A 9,630-nucleotide genomic window follows, 5' to 3' on the forward strand; every position below is an offset into this window, starting at 1 on the left:
GTTTTCGTACTTTGCACGTGTAATAACGTGTTTTTAAATACTGTTCTCTTTTGCGTTTTGGTGACAACGGCTATCAAACCTGACATCAGTGTCGGAGCTTCCTTAAGTCCTAACCATGGGGTATTTTCGTTGTTCTTTTCCAACTATCACGCCGTGAATAGCTAGAAAAATGCTGAAGCGGCGTAAAACAATATTCATTCATTCACTCGGTCCGGTAGCCTAGTGGTTAAAGCGTTCGCTCGTCACTCCGAAGACCCGGGTTTGATTCCCGACATGGGTACAATGTATGAAGCCCATTTCTGGTGTCCACCGCCATGATATTGCTGGAATATTGCTAAAAGCGGCGTAAAACCATAGTCACTCACTCACTCCTGTATCTTGTATGTTCGAAACGCATTGGTTGAATGTAGCTTGATGAACCGTTACATTGAACTATAACAGATGCGTTTAGTATCTCATAGAGACGGACGGCCAAATTTATATTTTTGGTAAGGTTACTTATGTTTATTCTTAAAGATAAAATGATTGAGTATGTATTTTAGTATTTATGACACGAACGTATTTCAGTGCCAAGCACTTATGTACAGCTGGACGTCGATAACAGTAGACTCGACCAGAGACCAGAGTACCGAGGGACGGGCCTTAGGGCAAGCTGGAGACCGATCACTAGCGCGAGACCGAGCGGCAGTTTCACGCGAGACTGTGCGAGATTCTCAGATTTACGAGATTTTCTTGAATTGACTAATCAGCCTTCCAAACCTTCACATATTAACGTTGAATTATGTCAGTTTTCCTGATTTGCAAAGTACATTTGTTAAATATAAGTAAGTATATGTATACGTTGACATTTTGCGAATTAACGAACGAAAACATCGTGCAACATCCCATCATTCTATCGTACAAAAAGAAAATGGCGCATGCGAGGAATTCACAATATATCCATTTTCCAGTACAAATTACTCCATTAAGTATATAACAAAGTCCTTAGATACTGGCGTCAATCGGAAGATTTATTCTGTTTCTTTGTAGTTGCATAATTTATTTCGTTATTTATGTCAGTGTTTTGAACAGGACGTCCACCAGAACGTAGCCCTAAAATTATTACTTCATTACCTTTCTAACCACACTTCATTACCCTACATCTTACGGAACATGTATCTCGGTTAAACATCGTTATAAAACGCTAAAAATAGATTTCAATATTTAACTTTATTTTGTGCATGCAGCCATGCAGACACAAATTTTATCAAATAATTTACTCATGTTCAGAGGGAACGGGTGGCCCAGTCGTCTAAGGCGCCGCGATTCGCTGTGCAGAGTTGCGTCCCTTCGGCACGCCAGAAACCTATGATTGTGGGTTCGAATCCCGGTTCGCCCTGATTATGTTTCTAGGTTTGTCAGCACCATACCCGTTCTCGTGGGTTTCACCGAAGTGGTAAACGTCTGAGACCTGCATCACTTCGGGCTTTCCTCCCACATTAAGCTGACACGCCGCGATATAACTGGAATACTGTTAAAAGCGGCGTTAAACCCAACTCACTCACTCACTAACTCACTACTCGTGTTCAAAATATACAGATAAATAATCAGAACTAATTAGGATATCAGTGAACAAATTTGTTTTTGTTATAAATGCAGAAATAATGTCTTATAAACTTTACATAATATATTTGTCGTACATTTGTGATGATTTCTTCCCCGTTTCTATTAAGTTTGGTTGTCGTACATGATGAATTGATTACTAGATTCCCATCCAACTTTTTAAAACAAGTTTGGCGGGAGGGATTTGACAAAGTACGCATGGTAATTCCGCTATTAAACTATCTTGTTATAAAGAATGTTCATTGTATATCTGGACATTCGTCACCACTCGCCCTTTTCCGTAACCTGCAAGAAGACTCGTCCCCCTATCGATGAATGTCATGCGCGAAAATACGACAAACCAATCAGAATGCGCGTATGATTTCAAGTTCTTCGTCAAAGAATCCCTCAGAAATAATTTTTAAATTTACATGTCTTGCATCTAAAAATATACCCACGACACAGTTAAATGTGTTCAATCATACTGTATAATCCCGCACGTCCGATGTGCTTTAAATTGCATCTGAAATAATGTGGGAAATCTGGGTAAAATGTGTGAACCATTACGCAACGAGTTGACAATTGTTTTAGGTGTGCCCGTTTGCGCTAAGAAGGAAACCGGTGCAAGACAAAAATGGCAACGAGAGGGGCACGAGTCGGTATTCGGCTTGTCCCGGAAGAACACGAGTTGGTCATGAATGGACTTAAGTTTGTTGTCTATGTTATTAATTTTATTCAAAACTTCATTCATTACTGTTTACAATTATTTCGGCGAAGTCATATGATATATTGGGACACATTGCTGCTTTTCTCTCTCTCTCTCATACCGCCCGCACTAGTAATCAATGTGATCTGCATGTACGACCGGGCATTTGTTTGTCAACTCGTTTCAAACCTGATAAACGCTGTTCGTGTAGCGATAGCAAGCAAACATGTCCTACATTTTTTTGTCTGCACTGATAACAACATGACTCAGACAAGGGAGTTGTAATTGAACGCCTATGCCACCAAAACATGTACACACACATTCATACTAAGGGACATATTTTTGTTTGCTTACAGTTGTGTGCGTTGAATTCTTCTCCGACAGGTAAGCATCAACCGTCCTAAATTCTATAACAGGTGGATTATGTAATAACTATGGGATATACGATTGTCGCTTACATACCCTGATATATAACTTTTCTTCATTATTTGTTAAGTTACCTGAAAATACCATGTTGTGAATGAATGTCTTCCGAAACGTTAAGGGGGCACGGGTAGCCCAGTCGTCTAAGGCGCCTCAATTCGCTGTGCGGAGTTGCGTTCCTGGGGCACGCCAGAAACCTATGATTTTGGGTTCACCCCGATTATGTTTCTAGGTTTGTCAGCACCATACCCGTGCTCGTGGGTTTCACCGAAGTGGTAAACGTCTGAGACCTGCTTCACTTCGGGATTTCCTCCCACATTAAGCTGACACCCGTGATATAACTGGAATACTGTTAAAAGCGGCGTTAAACCCAACTCACTCACTCACTCACTCCAAACGTTAAAATATTGCTACAGCACAGATTGGACATGATTTACGCACATACGTAGTACTAGACCACCATTCGTAAGTTGGATATCCTTTTCTTGCACAAACAGGACAAGATGAATCAGCGCCAACGTTTAAGTTATACATATACAATGCATGTGTAGTTAGACGTAAATCACAACGCATAAGTTTGATATCGTGTTCTGCAGAACAATTTGCGAATACTCCGCGATTAATTAAGGATTGTCTATAATTCGAAAATAATTCGCGAATTTCCGCGAAAACAATTTTCTTTTTCTAGGTCCCAATTTAGGAGTTTTGAGGGACTATCACGCGAGCCACGTCAATATTCTCCAATTAAATCAGGCCAAATTCTGAAAGTATGCATCTGTCTACTTGGCTGATGCATGTCATCGTATCCAAATCGCGTACATCAATGCTTATGTCAGTCACCAGATTGTCTGATCCCGAGATTATAACCAGTGACAATAAAATGTACTTGGCATGTACGTGGTGGTATATGAACCATGCTGTATATTGTAAACTGATGCATCCAAGTTGGTAGGTTAAATCATATATTGTACTTGGTTGTTCATATACAACCATTTCAGACATTGTTTATTGAGCTTTTATCAGTTAACACAATTAGTCTATGTATCTGTCCTGATAGGTATTTTTTGCCACCCTGACAACAGCGAAATCCTGTCCATATCAGGAGTCCACAGCCAGATAACCCATATCTTGCCACTGCCTCCAGACAAGATAACCCATGTCTAGCCGCGTAATGTCGTTGATAACGTCATTGAACATTTGTAACGTTACAACAACATAATGACGCCATGTATGCAATGACATCTTTGAAGGGACGTCACGTTAGTGGCTTTGATACCATTGACCCAAAATGTCATCGCTAGCGTCCCTTTCAAATAGAATAATGGAATTAGACCAATTACTTGAAAGCAGAAAGAAAAAAAATCTTTCGAAGTTTGAAACAAGCAGAGATATTGAGAGTATCAAAAACTTAGACTGGCTTATTGAAGTTAAATTTACTTCAGATGAAAGGAGTGCAAATGATTTATATATTCATATATATTGGCAAACCGAAATATATCTAAATAACGAAACTAAACAGACGCTCCTTCCTGTCCTTCATCACACTCAGACTCTCCTTCCTGTCCTTCATCACACTCAGACTCTCCTTCCTGTCCTTCATCACAGTCAGACTCTCCTCCCGGTCCTTCATCACAGTCAGACTCTCCTTCCTGTCCTTCATCACAGTCAGACTCTCCTTCCTGTCCTTCATCACACTCAGACTCTCCTTCCTGTCCTTCATCACAGTCAGACTCTCCTTCCTGTCCTTCATCACAGTCAGACTCTCCTCCCGGTCCTTCATCACAGTCAGACTCTCCTTCCTGTCCTTCATCCAGTCAGACTCTCCTTCCTGTCCTTCATCACACCCAGACTCTCCTTCCTGTCCTTCATCACAGTCAGACTCTCCTTCCTGTCCTTCATCACAGTCAGACTCTCCTCCCGGTCCTTCATCACAGTCAGACTCTCCTCCCGGTCCTTCATCACAGTCAGACTCTCCTTCCTGTCCTTCATCACACTTAGACTCTCCTTCCTGTCCTTCATCACAGTCAGACTCTCCTTCCTGTCCTTCATCACGATCAGACTCTCCTTCCTGTCCTTCATCACAGCCAGACTCTCCTTCCTGTCCTTCATCACAGTCAGACTCTCCTTCCTGTCCTTCATCACAGTCAGACTCTCCTCCCGGTCCTTCATCACAGTCAATCTCTCCTTCCTGTCCTTCATCACACTCAGACTCTCCTTCCTGTCCTTCATCACAGTCAGACTCTCCTTCCTGTCCTTCATCACAGTCAGACTCTCCTCCCGGTCCTTCATCACACTCAGACTCTCCTTCCTGTCCTTCATCACAGTCAGACTCTCCTTCCTGTCCTTCATCACAGTCAGACTCTCCTCCCGGTCTTTCATCACAGTCAGACTCTCCTCCCGGTCCTTCATCACAGTCAGAATCTCCTTCCTGTCCTTCATCACAGTCAGACTCTCCTTCCTGTCCTTCATCACACTCAGACTCTCCTTCCTGTCCTTGATCACAGTCAGACTCTCCTCCCTGTCCTTCATCACAGTCAGACTCTCCTTCCTGTCCTTCATCACAGTCAGATTCTCCTCCCGGTCCTTTATCCCTGTGTTCAATCTTACTCCACTTATTTAATTATTACTATTTCTCCCATAACAGGGCTTGATCTCCAATCGCCAGCAGTGGTTTATTCGTAGTGGTTTATTTTTATTTACGCAATCTGATTGGCTGGCTGAGAGTGGAGAGCTGTGTCATCGTGTTTTGATTGGCTGTCTAAAAATAAATTCCGGCACTGTTTTCGAATCGGGGTTCCCCAGGTCGTCTGGTGCAGGAAATACTCAGCTGTCAAAACATTAGGCCCCACAGTAGTGACGAGGTTTCAATCACCGAAAGTTGGTGATCAAGTGAAAATTTGTGGAGGAGGAAGGGTTGTGATATGCGGAGATATCTGAGAATTTCGGCTTCCCGATGTACGAGATTAAGTCGCAGAATGGGAAGACGGTGACCGAAGCAAAATACCGCTTCGATATTACGGGACCAGGTGAGCCATTCCGGTAGATTCTTCACTGGGCGTTTTCAATGCTAATAAAACAGCTAATGAAATACTTAATTAATTTATGTAAAAATACTAATAAACTACCATATTGCTTTAAAAAATTAACTATCAAACACATAAGCAATGTCACTTTATAAACGAAGTGTTGATATGGAGCCGATCGATCGTTTGTGTAACCCAGCGTCCAAAGCATATTTCATAGTTATTTGACAATAATAGAGACATAAACTTCATATTTCAAGAAAATAAAGACTCAAATAATTTGTATCTAACGCAATACTTCATTTTAATGAAGGAAACGATCATACTTTGCCGGACCGTACAGCGCACGACCAGGGTGTACTGCAACCACAGCAGTTGTCTCCCCTTACAACAGGTAGAGTTTATCCAGATCAATATAATTCATCTATTTGGGCCTATATTTATTTGGGTTTTTTTTTAACCTTGAAGACTTCAATAATCGAAACATACAATTTCAGGAAAATTATGAAGCTCATTTTTTTACTAAAAAAACAACAACATTACCACATTTAAACTCGAATGTATTAAGTTATAAGTACCTTGATCTCTGAAAACTCAAGAAAGTAATATATGTATTTATATTTTTTCTTAACTATTTTGATTTCTTATAGGGAACAGTGAAAAATTAATTTCATATTATTATTTTAGGTAGAAACTCACGAGCGAAAGAAAGGAATGGGTCAAAGAAAAGATCAAGAGAGAGTTCTCCATTCAGAGGTAAAATTATTATATAATTTGTTTTTGGAAATTCTGAAAAATTTGTTATTTTGGTTGGGTTCGAGGCTTGCCGAGAACTTAGCCATAGGAACGAGGCTTGCCGAGTCCCTAACCATGACTTACCACAAGTATAAATATATACAATAAAATATACACACATAAATCGATGAATAACTGTTATTAAATCTCATGTTGTTTATTTGTAGATGGTTCAGATGATGAGTTTGATGAAGAGTTCAACAACTGGATGTCATGTAGCCAGGAGGAAATACAGCAATTCATCAAGGCACAAGCAAATAAGAACACCGCCAAGAAAGCTAATTCCAACATGACAACACTTGCCAAGTAGTTAGAGAAAAATAGAGGTGAAACAAGACCCCTTCAATCCATCTCTCCACACAGACTTAACAGTCACCTATGCAAGATTTTTATGGATGCCAGGAAAAGTAACGGTGAAAACTATGAACCATCATCCCTTAAAGGTAAAATTACGCACTTTAGAAACATTATTAAAGTAATATCCAATATTATAAAAAAACATGGGCCTCAGATTGGCAAGTTTTCACTTTTACATTCACAGATGTTAACAAACATGATAAAGAAATTGAAGTTCAATATTTTGGTAAACATCCACATCATTCACTAACTGTCGTTATGATAGCAATGTATAGTATATATTCCAAAATTAGGAACAATCTGATTACAGTTAGTTTAATAGATGACACATAATATTTGAACGTCTTAAATTTCAAAGTAATTATACAAATCTAAATTTAAATATATTGTTATGATGATTTTAATTTTGGTTTATTCTACATTAGGATAATACACTTAATATCAAATTATTATTTAGAACAGTCTGCTTATTACTAAAAGTATGAAGCATGCTTATCTTCAAGTTCTTATAGACATTTTACTTACAGGAATGTTATCATCATTCAACCGACATCTGAGGGAACACAATTACGCCTACTGTCTCATTAGGAGCGAGGGGTTCGCCCAGCTTAATATGGTCATTGCCTCCAAACAAATGGAACTGAAAAGAAGTGGGAGAGAAAACAGACCTCGTAAAGCGGATTGCCTCACAGAGGATGAAGTTGACAGGTTTTATCAGGTAAATCCATGTTATGATAAATTTATTCAGCTCTTAACATCCAAATATCCTGTGACAATTAGTTCTTTAGCTATGAAAAAACATATGAAAACCGTAAACTTTTGTAACGAGCGAAGTGGTGCTCTTCACATGTATGTTATAAAAGGTCTGTAGGTAATGTATAATTGGCAGGTGTTCTCTTTACTGATATAAAGTCTCCCTCTCTCTTCAGGTCAACTGTGATCACACACACCGGAGGCGCTCCTGCACACCGTATGGTTTAACAATACCATATACTTTGGTATGAGAGGAGTGCAGGAGCACCATGATATGAAGTGGGGCGATTTGAAACTGAAGCAGGACAGTAATGGCGACGATTATGTCGCCTTCTGTGTGCGATCTACAAAAAACAAGAGGTGGAGCAGATCCAAATAATATCAGGTAAGGAAAATAAATTGGTGATGATTTGTGAGTATGAATATTATATAAATACAACTTAATGTGCAACAAAACCAAAATATTCAATTGTTTAAAATATACTTCAATAAAATTGATTTTAATGTTATTTGAAATCATCTTCTGGTATGTTTTATGGATGATAGAAATTTAACTCTTATGAATTATAATGAGCGACCTTACACAAATAATTTTTTAATTAATCAGTAAAATAGATCATCAATGATGTGAAAGATACTTTCACTATTTCTATCTATCATGTGTTTGTCTTACAGACAAGTTGAGCCAAAAATGTGGGCTACCATGGAGAACCCAGAACGTTGTCCTGTAAGGATGTTCAAAAAGTATTCAGAATTGAGGCCAACACACTACATGAAGGAAACTCATCCCTTTTATATATCAACTTGTACAGACATGAATAAGTCCAAGAAGTGGTTCAGGGGACAGCCAGTAGGGATCAACAAGTTGGGTTCCTTCATGAAATCTATGGCGAAAGCAGCAGGTAATTTATGTTTAACTATATGATCTAAATATCAATATCATAAGAGAACATGTAAATTGTTCATATCAATACATGATAATGTTTACACTACAGTGATGATAACTTGACTTAATTACTAAATGCAGATTTAATATAACAAATGTAATATAGTTTTCCAATAAACCATTATGATTCAGGTTTGACAGATGGAGGACCACAAGCCAAAAGGTTGACCAACCATAGTGCGAGAAAATATGTTGTCCAAAAGTTGTGTGATGCTAATGTTCCTAGCAACCAAGTGATGCAGGTTAGGAGCTTCACTAAATGCTAAATCAGTGAATATTCAAAGTTAAATAATCAAATTTCATGTTTGAAAACTTGTAAAGATCTGTGCAACTTCTTTTTGTCAACGTGATACAAAGAAAATACTTATAACTAAATTTTAGGAATGAAATTGACATACCCCATATCTCATAAAAATGTATTATCTATTAAGCTTATTGATTGCAGATATCTGGCCACAAGAATGTGCAAAGCCTAAATGACTACAGTTCAGTGAACAGCAACCAACACAGAACCATATCTAAGATTATTGGTGGACAAGCAAAAAGACCCAAATGCACACAAGGTCCTGTGAGCCCCATACAAGATCCTGTGAGCACCATGGTGTCCAGACAGATGTCCAGGACAAGTTCTGAGCAGAGGAAAGAGCCACACAGTCAATGTCTCCAGGGGTATAGATCCCGTGCAGGGAATGTTCAACAATATATATGGGGGCACATACAACATCACAGTTAATTATTTTCAGAATCAACAGTATTAAAGACAATGTATTAAATGTTGTAAATATTTGATAACTGTTGAAATGATATTTTATTGTTTACATATATCCTATGTCTTTATGTTTCACACACGATAAACTATTGTGCTTGTCAAATTCATTGTTTCTTGTCATTCTCAAATGTGGGAAAATTAGACAATTCATTTAGTAACATTTTTGGTGTTATAATGGTAAATAGTATGTTCAAAAGTCAAATATTGAATTATTCACTGTAAAATTAGTCTAAAGAGCAAAATTCGTTTACAAATATTTCAATTCTTTCATGGAGTT

At 38.6% G+C, this 9,630-nt stretch overlaps 2 protein-coding genes across 2 annotated transcripts; one reads left to right on the forward strand and one right to left on the reverse strand.

Annotated features, from left to right (window-relative positions):
* Positions 1–4,516: 4,516 nt before the first annotated feature.
* On the reverse strand, positions 4,517–5,179 carry LOC139448972 (ankyrin repeat domain-containing protein 36B-like). Its single transcript, XM_071230472.1, has 2 exons — positions 4,793–5,179; positions 4,517–4,723 (listed from the first exon to the last, which is right to left on the reverse strand). Exons 1-2 carry the CDS (start codon positions 5,177–5,179, stop codon positions 4,517–4,519), a joined length of 594 nt encoding a protein of 197 aa, XP_071086573.1.
* Positions 5,180–7,949: 2,770 nt separating this feature from the next.
* On the forward strand, positions 7,950–9,317 carry LOC139447753 (uncharacterized). Its single transcript, XM_071229239.1, has 4 exons — positions 7,950–8,023; positions 8,314–8,540; positions 8,717–8,826; positions 9,030–9,317. Exons 1-4 carry the CDS (start codon positions 7,950–7,952, stop codon positions 9,315–9,317), a joined length of 699 nt encoding a protein of 232 aa, XP_071085340.1.
* Positions 9,318–9,630: the final 313 nt, after the last annotated feature.

This window comes from Haliotis cracherodii, unplaced genomic scaffold (assembly GCF_022045235.1).
Source record: "Haliotis cracherodii isolate W230 unplaced genomic scaffold, xgHalCrac1.p SCAF_7, whole genome shotgun sequence".
Lineage (NCBI taxonomy): Eukaryota > Metazoa > Mollusca > Gastropoda > Lepetellida > Haliotidae > Haliotis > Haliotis cracherodii.